The sequence below is a fragment of the Tasmannia lanceolata genome, unplaced genomic scaffold (genome assembly GCF_043159265.1).
Source record: "Tasmannia lanceolata isolate RefF3 unplaced genomic scaffold, GAP_Taslan_0.1 ptg000013l, whole genome shotgun sequence".
Lineage (NCBI taxonomy): Eukaryota > Viridiplantae > Streptophyta > Magnoliopsida > Canellales > Winteraceae > Tasmannia > Tasmannia lanceolata.
Genome location: NW_027518690.1, coordinates 24,886,691 through 24,905,609, shown reverse-complemented (window position 1 = coordinate 24,905,609; position 18,919 = coordinate 24,886,691). Strand labels below are relative to the sequence as shown.

At 41.4% G+C, this 18,919-nt stretch overlaps 3 protein-coding genes across 3 annotated transcripts; 1 reads left to right on the top strand and 2 right to left on the bottom strand.

The window, feature by feature from the left end:
• Nucleotides 1-1,584: 1,584 nt before the first annotated feature.
• On the bottom strand, nt 1,585-3,493 carry LOC143891374 (uncharacterized). The gene is made up of 4 exons (XM_077395953.1): nt 2,838-3,493; nt 2,488-2,624; nt 2,119-2,216; nt 1,585-2,018 (listed from the first exon to the last, which is right to left on the bottom strand). The coding sequence occupies exons 1-4, from the start codon at nt 3,073-3,075 to the stop codon at nt 1,763-1,765; spliced, it is 729 nt and encodes a 242-aa protein (XP_077252068.1). The 5' UTR covers nt 3,076-3,493; the 3' UTR covers nt 1,585-1,762.
• A 3,333-nt stretch (nt 3,494-6,826) lies between these two features.
• LOC143891093 (uncharacterized) lies at nt 6,827-9,945 on the top strand. Its single transcript, XM_077395741.1, has 4 exons — nt 6,827-7,439; nt 7,954-8,606; nt 8,685-8,969; nt 9,550-9,945. Exons 1-4 carry the CDS (start codon nt 6,827-6,829, stop codon nt 9,943-9,945), a joined length of 1,947 nt encoding a protein of 648 aa, XP_077251856.1.
• Nucleotides 9,946-15,667: 5,722 nt separating this feature from the next.
• On the bottom strand, nt 15,668-17,505 carry LOC143891373 (uncharacterized). The gene is made up of 4 exons (XM_077395952.1): nt 16,908-17,505; nt 16,557-16,693; nt 16,184-16,281; nt 15,668-16,083 (listed from the first exon to the last, which is right to left on the bottom strand). Exons 1-4 carry the CDS (start codon nt 17,143-17,145, stop codon nt 15,831-15,833), a joined length of 726 nt encoding a protein of 241 aa, XP_077252067.1. The 5' UTR covers nt 17,146-17,505; the 3' UTR covers nt 15,668-15,830.
• Nucleotides 17,506-18,919: the final 1,414 nt, after the last annotated feature.

Genomic DNA, 18,919 nt, shown 5'->3' with positions numbered 1-18,919 from the left:
CAAAGCAACACTAATCAAGATAGCTTTTTGGAAAAAAAATGAGATCTTCCACGACAAAATTGTCCCTGCTAATTCGGCCTTGAGAGAAGCTTCATCCGTGTCAAATGAAAGTTTCTTAGGGCTCTATTTACCCACGGATATTAATCATTTCAAGACCGTTTGGTTTCCAAACGCACACAACCTTTAAAATCCGTGCGCATGAGTTGTATTCCAAGATTTTCTTTCTTAATTAAATTATTAAATTATTAAATTTTTAATAAAATATAATTCATAATCCTGATTTATTAGAGATTTTTAATAAAAATTTTATTCCCCTCCCCGTGCATCGCACGGGTCTGCAACTAGTCCAGTAAAATTGAAACAATACAGAGACAATTATCATAGCTCCTGCACAAGGCCACAAGGGTTACACACAAATCAAGAACTAGTTCAGCTTTTCAGGATTGAGTACTTATCTCGATTGGAAAGCCCTTTGTATGACAAGTCATGGATTTAAAATTTTGTTTTGTTTTCGGTTTCGAAATTTCAGCCGAAATCCGGTAAATAAAAAAGGTATTATTTTGTTGTTTCGGTAATTTTGGCCAAAATTTCAAAAAAATAATATATTTTCGAAAAAAATTCAATTTGTTGAAATTTCGGCCTAAATTTGGGAAACCGAAATTTTCGGATTTTGGTAAATTTCAGTTTCGGTCCCAACCGAAATCCGAAATTTCACATTTCTGCCGAAATTTAGAACTATGATGACAACCATGAGGTTATGGGTTCAAATCAACTTGCCTATGTCAAAGGGGTGATCACAAACCTCTCTAAAAAGTGATGTCCCTAAAATATTAGAAAAACACATTAAAACTAAAGTGACTTAGAGATGTCTACTTAGGGGTGCAAGTTTGGCCCTGTCAGCCCTGACCCGCCCTGAGCCCGAACAGGGTCAGGGCTAGATTTTCCAACCTTGAGGGCGGGTCAGGGTTCATTTTTTTAGTCCCTGACTCAGGTCGGGTCGGGTTCGGGGTTAATGCCTCGGGTACCGTGACCCGGCCCGACCCTAAGTTTTTTATTATAGAATTGAACCATCTGTGCATGTTTCTTTCGCTAATGTTTTCTATTATCTTGGATTGATGTTTCCTTAGATTATTATTATTAATTGTCTCTATTGCCCATCGTGTTGTAGAATTCATATTGTCTTATTTTGTTCCCTTTCTCTGTTTATTGATCATTTTGTTCTATATGATAAGTGGTTGCTTTATTTTTGGCACTCTTAACAAGTATTTGCACTAGGGTCAATTAGGGCCGGCCCTGCCCAATCAGGGCCAATCAGGGCGGGCCAGGGCCAGCACTGAGCCCTGTAGGGCGGGCATTGGGTTGAGGTTTTTCAGCCCTGACTCAGGGTCAGGGCCGAGATAATGGGATCCAGGGTTGGGCTAGGGTTTTGAAAAACCCAACCCAACCCGACCCTATTTCAGCCCTATGTCTACTGATATCAAACTTGGTAAACGAGCCATGTTAGCAATGGAATTTGTGTTATTGGGTTAATTGGAAAATTCAATTACTTTGGAAATTAATTAAACTTTAAACAGAAACACGAAAGAACAAAAAAAAAGATTTTTATATGTAACAATACCCTCTTACGACAATAAACTATTACAACAATATTGCTATAAATCATATGCCTTACCAACACGTCATTAAACTTATTTTTTTCTTTTTTGTACTTTGCAATGTTTAAGTTCCTAGGCTATAATATTAATAGTGTAATAAGAATCCTCTATCGCTTGAGAATACGGCTCCGCCCTTCCTTTCCTTCCCAAAATTGCTTTAAAATGTCCTTCAATTCCTTCGAAAAAATCACCTTGGGAATTAGTTGTACTGATGCTGGAGATGCAGAGGGAGTGTTCGGCGGCGTCTCTGCATAGCTGATCATGGGCCGAACTTTGAGCATGTCCACACCCCCTTCGTGATTCATCATCACCACATTGCATGGTATTCTCTTTCCGTAAAATGATCTATTCTTCCGAAGATGCCTGTACACAAGTATATCATCTAAATTTCTTGTCCAAGTGATTCATTGTTAGAAATTCTTGTTACATTTATGTATTTTGCTGGCGTTACTTAAGTTCTTACTTATCAAGCACTACCCATTTCGCGTGAAGGCTCGTTGTCTGCTCCAAAATCACGAGCCGTAGGGGGTGGCCCATGGCGACCTTCATGTGCGGCACCACCTAAAGTCAATGTATACATGGCAAAAGGTAAGGTGAATTTCAACTAGTATGTTACCGTCCTAAGTGGGGGCCTTCCTAGGTACGAGCCTAGGTGGGATCCGGTCTGGTATGGGACAGGTTTAGTGTAACACGTTCCATCAGCTTTGGAGCTTTTGGCTTGTTTAGGTACGATACCAGGTTGGGTCCCACCTTCTCCTATACCTTGGCAGGCCCCACTTAGGACCATTATTACTTTAAAAACAATGAAGAGCTTTGGGTGACTTCAAATTACCCCATATTTGTTGCAAAGCTCGATTACCCTTCGGACTTTCTGATATTTGCGGTCGTTCTTCCACTGACTCATCTCCTTCAATGCTGACCAATCGTCGAGGTCCAGGGCCCAGACCCCGTTCCAAGTCTTGCATGACACTGAAATGTCACGTAAGTTCAATCACTAGTCCATAATCATACTTAAATTAATACTGTATTTTTCTTAAAAAACACTATTATACACCTACAGCACCCTACAAGCCACTGTTGTATGGCGCAACACAAACCATGCAAAATAAAATTTTAAGTAAAGCTAAACTAAATGGCGTCTACCTATTAAAACACTTTTGGGGTAGGGAAGAAGAAGATTACATGGAAGATTAAGATAAGGCATGATCCCAAGGAGTGTGACATCGTAACCGGATTGGACGACATGGGCTAAAGCCCATTCCAAGGGTTCCCAAGAGAACTCCTTGAGGGCATCCATGACAATAACCACATTTTTACTAGCAAAGGATGAGCTGGGTGATTCTTGGTATACCAAGTCCTCCGCTAGGTTTCTGTTGATGATCGTCCCAAATTGACGCGTCTCTTTAGCTTCTTTCTTCATCTTAGAGCAAATATATTATCTTGCTCCAGGCTCGAACTATAAGGCTACAGTGCTTGCTTGCTAAAGTGAAGCACTAGAGAGAGGGAGATGTGTGTGTTTTGGAGAGTTGGGCTGAGAAAGGGATTTGGTTGAGGCCCTTTTGCTCCTTAAATAGCGTGAGGGAGTAGGAAAAGTGGGCGGATAACGTTGATACAGAGGTCGATACTAACAAAGAAGGCTTAGTAAATTTGTATCCTCCGAGGAGTTTACAAAAGAAGGCTTAGTAAATTTGTATATCCCGAGGACTTGCAAACACGTAAAACAAAGAGGAGAACCAATGGATGCTGGCTGGACGGAGAAACCTTTAATATGAGAGAGAGAGAGAGAGAGATCATCTCCTCCTTGGAATTTGCTTGGATAAGGATTGAATGCTGAGAGAGAGAGAGATCATCTCCTCCTTGGAATTTGCTTGGATAAGGATTGAATGCTTTTCTTTCAATAGTACAAACTTTTAAAAACCCAGTTTGATAGGGAGAAAATACGGCGAGGCAATTAAACCCCGCCACGTGTCACCAGCAGAATTTAATTATGATTAAGCAAAACACTAAGACACGGCAAGGCCACGTGATCCCGCCACGTGTCATCTCCCCGCCACCAAAAAACCTCATCATCACGATTATAGGCAAGATTACTCAACAAAGCCACGCGCGCCGTCGAACCAGGGGGGCAATCCAATCTTACAAAAGAAGGTTTTCTCTCTGAAATGACGAAAAAATCCACGTGGCGCCCCATAAAGAGAATTTACATGCAGGATCAAAGTATAAATACACCATTAAGTCCCTAGAAGAATGAGGAGGCACCATTATAGGAAGCTCCAGACCGTTATTAAGACCAATCGACCCTAAGTAAGAAAGGGAGAAAGGCGCTGGACCCCCTACCCTCCACCCTCAACTCATCCACCCAAACATCAGAGAAAGAGCCCATGCGTTGGTCCTGGTAAACCTGATTATATCTCAGCCATTTCCTGTTGTTCATTATATTGTTGGCCCAGAATCTGACTTGGGTGTCGAAGTGGTCGTCAGGGACCCACCCCGGACCTCCCTGACCCCTTTGTTTGTGATTGCAGACCCCCGCGGAGGCCCTCTACCCACCGCCCGATTGCGAACCCGGATTTTGGCGCCATCATATTGGCGCCATCCGTGGGACTCGTCTGAGCCTGAATACTTTGTGACGATGAGAAAGCACACCCAACAGCAGGAAACAGGAGTAATGACCAGGAGCTAGGGCCAACAAGCACGAACCCATGTCTCTAATTCCCGGGAACAAAACTCGCAGGCCTCGGGCCAGCATTTGTCCACCTCCAACACTCTGCAGATGGTCCCTACCATGGAAATGTTCAACGAGCTTCGTCAGGAGCTCCTTCTACGGCTGCCTCCACAACCAAAGCCCCAGTTCCAGAAACTCCCCTGCATCTCACGGTCGGAGTAAAGTTTACGAAGAAAATAGCAGGGAGTCACCCAAGGAATGTCACCATCGGCGAAGGCGCGAACCAGTCCGAGCCGCCTCCCTTTTGACAAATAGCCCTTTACCTCCCCCGACCAGGGGATCTCAACCAGATGCCGGGAGACAAGCTACTCAAAGCCACGCCCTCCCTACCCGGACAACTCAATTCCAGGAGTTACCCCCGGTGCGGGCGGAGGAGGTGGCTACCTCAGCGCAACTGCTAGGGCTAGACCAACTAGCTGACCTATAGAGACAAATCTGAGAAGTTAAGCGAGAAATGAAAAAACCAAAATCAGCCCAAAAGAACAAGATTCGATGCCCTAAAAAAATACTGCAAATAAAATGACGAAAATAATAGTTAAAATATAAAAACTTGTTCAACGCAAACTACTAGAACAATCTTTATGATTTTCATCCGCATCATATACCATCACAGAAATCCTCTAAAACATCAACATCCGCTGGAATCGCAACATGGTCAGTGAAATTGGCAACAAAAGCATCTACTGTATCTGGTGCAGTAGTGGCAAACTGACCAACCTCCTGATGATCATCATGTTCACTGATATCGTCGGTCTCAACCTCCACAATCATCTCGATCGGAACATCGAGTGTAGAGTCAATACTGTAGAGTCAAATCTGTGCCGATCAAAGGTCAAGATTACCCCGAGCGATTAATAGCATTGCTGATATTATCGAGGCACTCTCTCCAAGAGCCACGCGTGAATCCCCTCGTTTGTATCGAATGGACTTGGGCTAGTGGGCCAGGTGGGTTTCTTAACATCTCCTGCTTTGTTTCGGCCTCTTCAATTAGGTCCAACTTTTGGGCCAAGGCCCTGTTTTGAATCCCCCTCTTTCTCATTGAATCCTTCAGTTTATTATTTGAGGGCCCAACGTAATACTCTTCCTATTGGTGGAGGGTCTAGTTCTGGAGGGGTCTATTTTGAGGAAGGAATTGGTTCTTTAATTAGCCCTGAGAGAAGCAAGGATTTTTCTTCCCTTTCCAGGTGCCTTGAATTTAAGGAAGTAGAAGATGTTGCTCTCTGCGACTCCTATTTGGGTGGCCCGGAGGATCGGGCGATTGATGTTTGTGGCAAGGATTTGTCAGAGTGTTCTATCCCCAATATGAGCTTGATTGTGTATAACCCTTTTAATACCATCTTGGGTTTTGATCCTTTGGAGGTATCTATTCCTCCTCAACCTGATGGTCTTTTGGAGGAGCTCTGCTTATCTGTGGATGTCGATTTTGATCATGAGTTTGATGCGGTTGAGACTTTGGTCAATCACACGGTGCTGTTAAGCAAGAAGTTGGATTTTATATACCTAGGTCTTGAAGGAGATTTCAGGAAGATGGTAAGAGCTGTGGAAAAAAGAGATCGGGTTCGTGGTAATTTTGCGGGGGCTAGTTCTCTCGGGAAGTTTAGTAGAAAGGAGAGAGAACTCAAAAGGCTGAAATTTGTTGTGAATTATGGGGGTCTTTCATCTAGAAAAGCCAGAGTGGTGGGTCTTTCTGAGCGGAAGTGTTCTAACCTCAAGGGGATCCTAAATTTCTTATTGAATATCTTATCTTGGAATATTAATGGTCTGGGTTCTCTCGAGAAGAAGGTTCAGCTTAAAGATCTTGTGGTTAATTTTAAACCGGATATTGTTTGTATTCAAGAAACAAAGATGGGTTCTATTGATCGTCTGGTGGTGAGGAGCGTGGGTGGTAAAGCTGAATGGGATTTTTCTTTCATTGAGTCAATTGGAGCCTCTGGGGGTATCTTTATTATGTGGGATGGATCTAAATGGCAGAAGGAGGATGTTATGATAGGTAAATTCTTCTCTGTGGATGTTTTTGGAGGTGTATGGTCCTGTCCTTGGGAGTGATAAAAAAATTTTATGGGAGGAGTTCGATAGGGTTAGGAGTTCCTGGAAGGTTCCTTGGTGCATAGGAGGTGACTGTAATGAAATTAGATTAGTGTGCGAGCGTCGGGGGTGTAGGAGATCATCTCCGAATATGCAGGTTTTTGCAGATTTCATTGCTAAGCATAATCTCATTGATTTGCCGCTTTCTTGGGGTAGTTTCACTTGGTGTAGAGGGGCGAGTCACATTCGCATTGATCGATTCCTTATCTACCCAGATTGGTTAAAGTTAGTTCCTGAGGTGTTCCAAAGAATTATTCCCCATTAGGTGTCTGATCATTGCCCTTTATTGCTGGATCCAAGGTTGGAGTCCTGGGGGCCTTTGCCTTTCAGATTTGTGATTGCCTGGCTCTTGGAACCTAATATGGAGTCAATGTTGGGGGATTGGTGGAATTATATAAATGTGATTGGACAAGCTGATGTGATTATTGGTATGAAGCTAAGGTATGTGAAAGCAAAATTGAAAAACTGGGTTGTGGAGAGCAAAACGTCTAAGCTGGCTAGGAGGTGGTGGCTGGAAAACTATATGAGAGAAGTTGAGGTGGATATTGAGGTTGGCTTAGCGTTTGAGGCTGATAGAGTTGATCTGGGCGGGGCGAAAGAAGAACATAAAGGTATCGTATTGAGAGAGGAGATTTCTTGGAAACAAAAATCGAGGGTGAAATGGTTGATAGAAGGTGATAGGAACTCTGCTTATTTTCATGCCATGACCAGTGCTCGTTGGCGTAGTAATCGTATCTCTGTCCTTAATGTGGAAGGAAGTATGATCAATGACAAAGAAGGTATTTCTTGTGCCATTCTTGATTTCTATGGGTCATTGTATTCTTCAGAAGATATTACTCGTCCAATCCCAGAGGATGTGGTGTTTAAAGGGTTATCGCTCGAAGAAAGGTCATTTTTGGAGGTGCCTTTTGATGAAGAGGAAGTTAAAAAAGCTGTCTATTCTATGAGTAGGGATAAAGCTCCTGGCCCAGACGGTTTTTGTTTGGCTTTTTTCCAATCTTGTTGGGTCTTTGTAAAAGAGGACATTATGCGATTCTTTCAGGCCTTTTTTAACGGTTTGACTTTGATCGATGTACCGGAGCCACCTTTATTTATCTTATTCCTAAAGTTAATGGAGCTGTCAAAATCTCGGATTTTAGGCCTATTAGCTTGGTGGGTTGTCTTTATAAAGTGCTTGCGAAGGTGTTAGCGGATCAAATCAAGGTGGTTATGCCTTCAGTTATCTCTAGTTTTCAAAGTGCCTTTGTGTTCGATAGGTAGATTTTGGATTGTGTCCTAATTGCTAATGAAGCTATCGATTCGGAGTTGAGGTCGGCCTCTGGAGGGATAATTTGTAAGCTGGACATGGAAAAAGCTTACGATAGGGTGGATTGGGGGAGCCTGGACTATGCTTTGGGTCTTATGGGGTTTGGGGATAGGTAGAGGGGTTGGATTAGAAGGTGTGTGGAATCTGCTTACTTTTAGTCTTGATCAATGGGTCTCCGAAAGGTTTCTTCAAGTCTTCTAGGGGCTTGAGGCAAGGGGATCCGCTCTCCCCATTCCTGTTTGTTATTGTTGCTGAGACGTTAAGTAGACTCATTGTTTCTGGGTGTGCTCTTGGTTTGTTTCAGGGTTTCAAAATTGCGAGGGACAGGGTGGAGGTTTCGCATTTGCAATTTGCAGATGATACACTGCTATTCTGTTGTCTTGATGAGGCTTCTATTGCAAATATAAAGGGGGCTATCAGATGTTATGAAATGTTTTCTAGTCAGAAAGTTAACTTCCACAAATTGTTTTTGTTTGCTATTAACATGCCATTGGCTCTAGCTTCTAGCTTTGCTAGGATGCTGGGTTGCAAGCTGGATTCTCTCCCATCCAAATACTTGGGGTTACCGTTAGGGGTGGGTAGACCAAGGAAACACCTATGGGACCCGGTGGTGGAGAGAATTGACAAAAGGCTTGACACTTGGAAAAGAAATCTCATCTCTAAAGGTGGTAGATTGGTTTTGGTGAAGGCAGTCTTAGCTAGTATCCCTACGTATTTTTTCTCTCTTTTCAAATGTCCAGTTAGTGTGGCGTTGAAGATTGAGCAAATTCAACGGAGATTTTTATGGGGTGGTTCAGGGGATTCATTGGGTGTTCCTCTTGTTAAATGGGAAGAGGTTTGCTCTCCGTTTAAATTTGGGGGCTTGGGGATCAGGAGAATTCGGGAATTCAATTATGCTCTGCTTGGTAAATAGCTGTGGAGATTTAGTATTGAGCAAGACCAGTTTTGGGTGAAAGTTGTGGTTAGCAAGTATGGGTCCAAGTCTGGCCAGTGGGAGTCTGATGACTTGTTTTCGTTTAAAGGGATTACTGTATGGAGAGATATCTTGAAAATCAGGGCCAAATTTGTCATGGGTACCAGGCTCAAGGTTTATTCGGGTGATCGTATCAGATTTTGGTTGGATGCATGGTGTGCTCTTGAGCCTTTGTGCATGTTGTTTCTGATGCTGTTTCGTGTTGCTCCTGCCAAGGAGGTGCTGGTAAAAGATTATTTTGCTCGGTAAGGTGGAAGAGTTGGGTGGATGCCGGCTTTCGGTTGGAATTTTTTGAAAGAGAGTTGGATGATCTGGCGCGTCTCTTTCAAATGTTAGAATCTTGCTATATCAAGCTATATGGGGAGGATAAGAGAGTTTGGATATGGGACAAATCTGGCTTCTCCTCTGTCAAGTCTTTTTATTCGCATCTCCTACCATGCTCATCTCCCTCTTCTCTGGACAAAGTTTGGAAATCTCTTTGCCCTCCTAGGGTATGTTTCTTTGGGTGGGCAGTATGCAGGGATAGGATTGAAACCATTAATTTCCTTAGAAAAAGGGGAATGTTTCTTGTCGATCATTGTCCTCTTTGCCTTAAAGATGGGAGTCGGCTAGTCATATCTTCATTCACTGTAGTTTTGCTAGAATTGTGTGGGGTATGATTTTGGAAAGATTTGGTTTATGCTGGGTGTTTCCTAGTTCTATTTTGGAGGCGTTGTTGTGTTGGGAGGAGGTGCCTTGGAAGAAGAAAGGAAGAATTTTATGGAATTTGTGTCTGTTTTCTACTTTTTGGGAGATCTGGAAGCAGAGAAATGCTAGAGTTTTTAACGGTGTTCATAAACCTGCCCATAGAGTGTATATCAATACCATAGCTTCTGTTATCGCAAGAGCTAGATGTTTACCCCCATTCCAGTTTGTTTCAGCTTTTGATTTATGGGAAGGTTGGCGTGTGATCTGCTTGGAGGGGTCACATTGCCCCAAGGTGATCCCAAGGTGGAGCCCGTCTCCTCTTGGTAAACTAAAAATTAGCTTTGACGGTTCGAGTTTTGGAAACCAGGGGCCTGCAGGCATAGGTGGTCTATGTCGTAATTCTAGCGGTGAGTCTGTTTGGAATTTTTCTGGTCCCCTGGGTGTCTGTGATTCCAGCGAAGCTGTGGTAGAGCGGCTTTTGAGGGCATCAAACATATTGATAGGGGTCTTCTGAATATTTCTATTGTGGAATGCGACTCTTTTAATGTTATTAGGTGGCTTCGGGGATCCGTTTTGCCTCCCTGGAGATTTTTGGTCTATCTTTGATGAGATCAATGATATTGTTTGTGGTTCTTCTATTGTTTTTTATCATGTGCGAAGATCTGCAACTGGAGAGGTTGATGCTTTCTCTCGGAAGGGTGTTGTTAAGGATGTTTTGGAGTTTTTTTATTTTATGCCTCCTTGAGGCTCTTGTACCTTTCTTTTCTTTGTTGTATTCTACTGGGTGACTTCCTTGGTCTTCCCTTATTTATATATTTTCCTGCTTGCCTCTTCAAAAAAAAAATACTGTCATTGTGCTCATGTACTATAGAATCGGCATCCTCATTCACAATGCTCATCATGGCCTCGATGTCTGCAATCTCTATAATAGGCTCAGACTCAGTATACCAAGCAACTCTGTCATCAGTGGCGCACTCTTCACCAAGAACATTCGACCCATCACTAGCATCAACTGCGTCGGGCATGTCATGGGAGTGGGTAACATTGGTTGTGGGCTTATAGCTCTCGACTGTGATAACATTGAATAATGTCGGTTGGTAACATCGGTACCATGGAATCTCATGCCTAATGGTTTGTAGCTTTCGATTGCGGGCTTCACGGTCTCGATTGCAGGCTTCATGGTGCTCTCTACTAAGCCGTATCTCTTCGCGGCTAAGATTCAGTTCCGCTCTAGTGTCTCTAATGAGTTGAGCTAACTCATCATTAGTCACTGGATTGCTAGAAGTCATTGCTTGGTAATCTCTACCACTCCTTGTGGGCATGCAAGGAAAATTAGACACTAATTTGTACACTAACACCCTGAAGGTTTCCTACAACTAACCCTAGGCTTTGATACCAAGTTGATGCAGGACAATACCTAGAATAGGGAAAATCCTACACTCCAATGGGATGATGGGTTTAGGAAACTTTTAGGCTTACTTAGGAAACAAAATAACACAGAAATTAACTAAGTATGGGCTGATTTGACTATCTAATTTCTACGGGCAGCAGTAAGACTTATACAGACAGTCATAAGTTAGAGAAATCACAACTCATATGAAATTGATAAATCCATACAAATGAAATCAACAAGTAATAGGTCCTAGAGATAACGGATAATAGCAAAATTAACCGAAAACGATAGTCTATTATGCAAGATCAAATAAAATAACAAAGAATGATGTAACCGAATGAATTAAACTTCTATAGATATGAAACTAGTATCATTCGATGATTCACGGCAAAGAGGGAATTTCAGCGGTTTCAAAATATCCGAAAAAAACAGTTTAGATTAACGGCCAAAGATAGTTTGATGCTGCTATGCAAAGGCTGGAATCAAAGGGTTATTAATTAGGGATTTGGAAGAGTTTAAAGCAATGGATCTTCAGTATTTTGTTGAAATTTTGATTCCAACTAGGGTTCTTCAAGTTTCCAATTGAGATTATACGAACAAATAAATGAATTTGAATCTAGGGTTTCGAATTAGTTGGGCGAAGAAGGCACACGAAATTTTTTTTTTTTTTTTTTTTTAATCTTACCTGTGATGCAACAGATCTGAGATGTGAGAAGGGAAGAACTTCCAAGCTTCAATAGCTTCTTTTGCAAAAACTTTAATTCCTTATCCAATAGTTAAAAAGTCCACTACAATGCTTACATAACATATATTTATAAGAAAAGAAACCCTAAAAACTAACTTAATACCCAAGCAACTAATCATAGCCGTCCATCTAAAATAACATAAATAAAACCTTGACTAAAACTTATCTAAAATAGCAAATCCCGTAATAGACCCTTACCCTATTCTAAAACTACCTATAACTTAGTCAAATCAAGTCCAAATCGCGTAATCTTGGGCTCTTTAGATAGGTAATCGAAAAACCTTTCTAATTATACCAAAATCAGCCTAAAAGAACAAGATTTGATGCCCTAAAAAAATACTGCAAATAAAATGACAAAAATAATAGTTAAAATATAAAAACTTGTTCAACGCAAACTACTAGAACAATATTTATGATTTTCATCCGCATCATATACCATCACAGAAATTATGTTGGTTCTTAACTTCACTCAGTTGTTAAGTTGCAACCTCTGTGATGTTACATCCTGCAAGTGAGTTCCAAACTTTATTAAAATAAAAAAAATAAAATTCTTGGAGATGTGCAAGAAAAAGAATATAACTGTAATTGCACAGATTAACAATCAAGAGAACTACAAACCTTACATTGTAAATCTTTTTATGCATCATTTTCTATTTTTAGTAAATGGTATCTTTCTTCTTATTTGCCATCTTGCTATCTTGCAGGGCACCTCCATTTTCCTCTTGGTGGCTCGCGAACAGGGCAGGGAATCCTTCATAAATCTCAAATTTGGAGCTCCTAATCAGAATCATTTCTTATTGGTTGAAGTTCCCAACCAGTTTTAAGATGGTTCCTACTCCAAGGCAAGAAGTTGTTTCGAAGGTCATCACCGAGTATTAGTTTTCATCTTTCATTTGTTAGTTGTTTAACGTTTTTGTTTTATGGTTTACTTAAAAACAATGGGATAGCTAGTAGGAAGAGGTTGTATTTATCTAAATATAATTTTCTGCCCATTTTAGATGTAAAAATGAGAATCAGAATGTTCATTCCTTAGACTCCATACCCAATGGTTTTCATCTATTAGCTAAATCGAATCGTTATAATATTGCAACTTTATAGTTTTTCTCAAGGCAACTGTAACTTCTTTGGTTCTCGCCCATTCGTTGCTCAAGCAACCAGCCAAGTAATGTTCTTCCCTTCACCATTTCCTCAGTTGCATACTAGGTTTCGCAAAACAGATTATTTTATTATTTCAAGCACTTAAACTTGGTTGGCTTGCTTTTGTTTATTTATTTATTTATCTCCTCGATAGCTTAGCTTGAATTTCCATGATGAGATTAGGGACCCTTCTTGGTGGTTCAAGTTTATGAAGAGAACAAATTCCCAAATATTTTACTCATTTTTTAATTTTTATAGGTTTTTCATACACTGGTAAGTTTTCTAGGATTTCCCCCTACATTTGCTCTATTTTTTCCAGCTAAATATCTATGAAATTTTCACTTTCTTGATGTGTGTTTGAGATTCTATAATCAGCTAAGTATGTATATTTACGAAGTGTTAAATTTACACTTGCATGCCATGAAAGTTCAAGACTATATTACTTCATCTGCTTACAAGAGAAATCTTCATTTCAAGAAATAAATGCCTATGGCAAATGTGTTATGGCAGGTGTGTTGCATTTTCTTTTTTGATGAGACTTCTTTTCGTTGCTTTCCCCTTCATTTTCTTTCATTCAACACTCTTTCTTACACCAAAAGTCTGAGCTTTATTTAAAATTTTATTTTATTTTCTTTCTTTCTTTTGTGTTAGGTCAATGCTTATAATGTTTCGCATGACTAGGATTTTAGAATAAAATAGGAAAATATTTCTACTATTGGTACGTAATTAGGATCTTTTATTTTTTTCCTTTGCTTTGAGATTTAAGGGTTGATATGCTTTTTTTTAACAATATAAGTACTTTATATCTTCACAGATTGTATCTAATTATGTTTTCAGCAATTTTGTTTTAGAGCGTGAGGAGAAATTTGCATTACTTGGGGGATATTCGTAAGAGATTAGCGATGGATCATGCTGATACTGATTTGAAGAAGATTATTCAGTAGGTCACATGGCATATCATTTTAAAGCATTTGAGCATTATAGGGGGCCAAATTAGTCAACATTGTGGCACTCCCTCTGTGCAAAATTCAGTGTTCCTAAAAGGTTTGCATTGTGGGTAGAAAATATTTTGTTGATTAAAGCTGCGCAAAATGGCTCTATCACTTTTGCTTTGGTATTCGATGACTGTCATCTCTACCAAAGAGGGGCATCTGTAGAAAGCGAAAAGGTTTAGTTGGTCTGTTAAATCCCAAGTCAAGTCTTCTCCATTAGGTTAAGCATTCTTGCATTTTAGGGTGAATTTCATCTCAGAGTTTCAAAAGTCTTTTGTAAAAGTATGTGCGTGGAATGTGGGACACATATCAAGATAGTTTTTTGGAAATCTCTCTCTCTCTCTCTCTCTCTCTCTCTCTCTCTCACACACACACACACACACACACATGTCCCGCACGCTTCGCCTTGGCAAAGCAACACTAATCAAGATAGCTTTTTGGAAACAAAATGAGATCTTCCACGACAAAATTGTCCCTGCTAATTCAGCCTTGAGAGAAGCTTCATCCATGTCAAATGAAAGTTTCTTAGGGCTCTATTTACCCACGGATATTAATCATTTCAAGACCGTTTGGTTTCCAAACGCACACAATCTTTAAAATCCGTGCGCATGAGTTGTATTCCAAGATTTTCTTTCTTAATTAAATTATTAAATTTTTAATAAAATATAATTCATAATCCTGATTTATTAGAGATTTTTAATAAAAATTTTATTCCCCTCCCCGTGCATCGCACGGGTCTGCAACTAGTCCAGTAAAATTGAAACAATACAGAGACGAATATCATAGCTCCTGCACAAGGCCGCAAGGGTTACACACAAATCAATAACTAGTTCAGCTTTTCAGGATTGAGTACATATCTCGATTGGAAAGCCCTTTGTATGACAAGTCATGGATTTAAAATTTTGTTTTGGTTTCGGTTTCGAAATTTCAGCCGAAATCCAGTAAATAAAAAAGGTATTATTTTGCTGTTTCGGTAATTTTGGCCAAAGATTTCAGAAAAATAATATATTTTCGAAAAAAATTCAATTTGTTGAAATTTCGGCCTAAATTTGGGAAACCCGAAATTTCGGATTTTGGTAAATTTCAGTTTCGATCCCAACCGAAATCCGAAATTTAGAACTATGATGACAACCACGAGGTTATGGGTTCAAATCAACTTGCCTATGTGAAAGGGGTGATCACAAAGCTCTCTAAAAAGTGATGTCCCTAAAATATTAGAAAAACATATTAAAACTAAAGTAACTAAGAGATGTCTACTTAGGGGTGCAAGTTTGGCCCTGTCAGCCCTAACCCGCCCTAAGCCCGAACAGGGTCAGGGCTAGATTTTCCAACCCTGAGGGCGGGTCAGGGTTCATTTTTTTAGACCCTGACTCAGGTCGGGTCGGGTTCTGGGTTAATGCCTCGGGCACCCTGACCCGGCCCGACCCTAAGTTTTTTATTATAGAATTGAACCATCTGTGCATGTTTCTTTCGCTAATGTTTAGATTGATGTTTCCTTAGATTATTATTATTAATTGTCTCTATTGCCCGTCATGTTGTTGAATTCATACTGTCTTATTTTGTTCCCTTTCTCTGTTTATTGATCATTTTGTTCTATATGATAAGTGGTTGCTTTATTTTTGGCACTCTTAACAAGTATTTGCACTAGGGTCAATTAGGGCCGGCCCGGCCCTGCCCAATCAGGGCGGGCCAGGGCCAGCACTGAGCCCTGTAGGGCGGGCATTGGGTTGAGGTTTTTCAGCCCTGACTCAGGGTCAGGGCCGAGATAATGGGATCAAGGGTTAGGCTAGGGTTTTAAAAAAACCCAACCCAACCCGACCCTGTTGCAGCCCTATGTCTACTGATATCAAACTTGGTAAACGAGCCATGTTAGCAATGGAATTTGTGTTATTGGGTTAATTGGAATATTCAATTACTTTGCAAATTAATTAAACTTTAAACGGAAACACGAAAGAACAAAAAAAAGAGATTTTTATACGTAACAATACCCTCTTAAGACAATAAACTATTACAACAATATTGCTATAAATCATATGCCTTACCAACACGTCATTAAACTTATTTTTTTCTTTTTTGTACTTTGCAATGTTTAAGTTCCTAGGCTATAATATTAATAGTGTAATAAGAATCCTCTATCGGTTGAGAATACGGCTCCGCCCTTCCTTTCCTTCCCAAAATTGCTTTAAAATGTCCTTCAATTCCTTCGAAAAAATCACCTTGGGAATTAGTTTTACTGATGCTGGAGAAGCAGAGGGAGTGTTCGGCGTCTCTGCATAGCTGATCATGGGCCGAACTTTGAGCATGTCCACACCCCCTTCGTGATTCATCATCACCACATTGCATGGTATTCTCTTTCCGTAAAATGATCTATTCTTCCAAAGATGCCTGTACACAAGTATATCATCTAAATTTCTTGTCCAAGTGATTCATTGTTAGAAATTCTTGTTACATTTATGTATTTTGCTTGCGTTACTTAAGTTCTTACTTATCAAGCACTACCCATTTCGCGTGAAGGCTCGTTGTCTGCTCCAAAATCACGAGCCGTAGGGGGTGGCCCATGGCGACCTTCATGTGCGGCACCACCTAAAGTCAATGTATACATGGCAAAACGTAAGGTGAATTTCAACTAGTATGTTACCGTCCTAAGTGGGGCCTTCCTAAGTACGAGCCTAGGTGGGATCCGGTCTGATATGGGACAGGTTTAGCGTAACACGTTCCATCAGCTTTGGAGCTGAGCTTTTGGCTTGTTTAGGTACGACACCAGGTTGGGTCCCACCTTCTCCTATACCTTGGCAGGCCCCACTTAGGACCATTATTACTTTAAAAACAATGAAGAGTTTTGGGTGACTTCAAATTACCCCATATTTGTTGCAAAGCTCGATTACCCTTCGGACTTTCTGATATTTGCGGTCTTTCTTCCACTGACTCATCTCCTTCAATGCTGACCAATCGTCGAGGTCCAGGGCCCAGACCCCGTTCCAAGTCTTGCATGACACTGAAATGTCACGTAAGTTCAATCACTAGTCCATAATCATACTTAAATTAATACTGTATTTTTTCTTAAAAAACACTATTATACACCTACAGCACCCTACAAGCCACTGTTGTATGGCGCAACACAAACCATGCAAAATAAAATTTTAAGTAAAGCTAAACTAAATGGCGTCTACCTATTAAAACACTTTTGGGGTAGGGAAGAAGAAGATTACATGGAAGATTAAGCCAAGGCATGATCCCAAGGAGTGTGACATCGTAACCGGATTGGACGACATGGGCTAAAGCCCATTCCAATGGTTCCCAAGTGAACTCCTTGAGGGCATCCATGACAATAACCACATTTTTACTAGCAAAGGATGAGCTGGGTGATTCTTGGTATACCAAGTCCTCCGCTAGGTTTCTGTTAATGATCGTCCCAAATTGACGCGTCTCTGTAGCTTCTTTTTTCATCTTAGAGCAAATATATTATCTTGCTCCAGGCTCGAACTATAAGGCTACAGTGCTTGCTTGCTAAAGTGAAGCATTAGAGAGAGGGAGATGTGTGTGTTTTGGAGAGTTGGGCTGAGAAAGGGATTTGGTTGAGGCCCTTTTGCTCCTTAAATAGCGTGAGGGAGTAGGAAAAGTGGGCGGATAACGTTGATACAGAGGTCGATACTAACAAAGAAGGCTTAGTAAATTTGTATCCTCCGAGGAGTTTACAAAAGAAGGCTTAGTAAATTTGTATATCCCGAGGACTTGCAAACACGTAAAACAAAGAGGAGAACCAATGGATGCTGGCTGGACGGAGAAACCTTTAATATGAGAGAGAGAGAGAGAGAGAGAGAGATCATCTCCTCCTTGGAATTTGCTTGGATAAGGATTGAATGCTGAGAGAGAGAGAGATCATCTCCTCCTTGGAATTTGATAAGGATTGAATGCTTTTCTTTCAATAATACAAACTTTTAAAAACCCAGTTTGATAGGGAGAAAATACGGCGAGGCAATTAAACCCCGCCACGTTTCACCAGCAGAATTTAATTATGATTAAGCAAAACACTAAGACACGGCAAGGCCACGTGATCGCGCCACGTGTCATCTCCCTGCCACCAAAAAACCTCATCATCACAATTATAGGCAAGATTACACAACAAAACCACGCGCGCCGTCGAACCAGGGGGGGCAATCCAATCTTACAAAAGAAGGTTTTCTCTCTGAAATGACGAAAAAAATCCACGTGGCGCCCCATAAAGAGAATTTACATGCAGGATCAAAGTATAAATACACCATTAAGTCCCTAGAAGAATGAGGAGGCACCATTAAAGGAAGCTCCAGACCGTTATTAAGACCAATCGACCCTAAGTAAGAAAGGGAGAAAGGCGATGGACCCCCTACCCTCCACCCTCAACTCATCCACCCAAACATCAGAGAAAGAGCCCGTGCGTTGGTCCAGGTAAACCTGATTATATCTCAGCCATTTCCTGTTATTCATTATATTATTGGCCCAGAATCTGACTGGGGTGTCGAAGTGGTCGTCAGGGACCCACCCCGGACCTCCCTGACCCCTTTGTTTGTGATTGCAGACCCCCGCGGAGGCCCTCTACCCACCGCCCGATTGCGAACCCTGATTTTGGCGCCATCCTTAGGACTCGTCTGAGCCTGAATACTTTGTGACGATGAGAAACCACACCCAACAGCAGGAAACAGGAGTAATGACCAAGAGCCAGGGCCAACAAGCACAAACCCATGTCTCTAATTCCCGGGAACAGAACTCGCAGGCCTCGGGCCAGCATTTGTCCACCTCCAACACTCCGCAGATGGTCCCTACCATGGAAATGTTCAACGAGCTTCGTCAGGAGCTCCTTCTACGGCTGCCTCCACAACCAAAGCCCCCAGTTCCAGAAACTCCCCTGCATCTCACGGTAGGACTGAAGTTTACGAAAAAAATAGCAGGGAGTCACCCGAGGAATGTCACCATCGGCAAAGACGCGAACCAGTCCAAGCCGCCTCCCTTTCGACAAATAGCCCTTTACCTCCCCCGACCAGGGGATGTCAACCAGATGCCGGGAGACAAGCTACTCAAAGCCACACCCTCCCTACCCGGACAACTCGATTCTAGGAGCTACCCCCGATGCGGACGGAGGAGGTGGCTACCTCAGCGCAACTGCTTGGGCTAGACCAACTAGCTGACCTATAGAGACGAATCTGAGAAGTTAAGCGAGAAATGAAAAAACCGGAGGTCTTGAAGA

Excerpts from the sequence above, each read along its gene's own strand:
- LOC143891374 (XM_077395953.1), bottom strand. The coding sequence starts at position 3,075 with ATGAAGAAAGAAGCTAAAGAGACGCGTCAATTTGGGACGATCATCAAC. Across the intron at positions 2,217-2,487 it reads AGCTTTGCAACAAATATGGG|GTGGTGCCGCACATGAAGGT; the intron begins GTAATTTGAAGT and ends CATTGACTTTAG. Across the intron at positions 2,019-2,118 it reads AAATGGGTAGTGCTTGATAA|GCATCTTCGGAAGAATAGAT; the intron begins GTAAGAACTTAA and ends ACTTGTGTACAG.
- LOC143891093 (XM_077395741.1), top strand. The coding sequence starts at position 6,827 with ATGGAGTCAATGTTGGGGGATTGGTGGAATTATATAAATGTGATTGGA. Across the intron at positions 8,607-8,684 it reads CTCTTGTTAAATGGGAAGAG|CTGTGGAGATTTAGTATTGA; the intron begins GTTTGCTCTCCG and ends CTTGGTAAATAG. Across the intron at positions 8,970-9,549 it reads CTCCTGCCAAGGAGGTGCTG|AGAAATGCTAGAGTTTTTAA; the intron begins GTAAAAGATTAT and ends ATCTGGAAGCAG.
- LOC143891373 (XM_077395952.1), bottom strand. The coding sequence starts at position 17,145 with ATGAAAAAAGAAGCTACAGAGACGCGTCAATTTGGGACGATCATTAAC. Across the intron at positions 16,694-16,907 it reads GCCTTGGCTTAATCTTCCAT|TGTCATGCAAGACTTGGAAC; the intron begins GTAATCTTCTTC and ends GTGACATTTCAG. Across the intron at positions 16,282-16,556 it reads AGCTTTGCAACAAATATGGG|GTGGTGCCGCACATGAAGGT; the intron begins GTAATTTGAAGT and ends CATTGACTTTAG.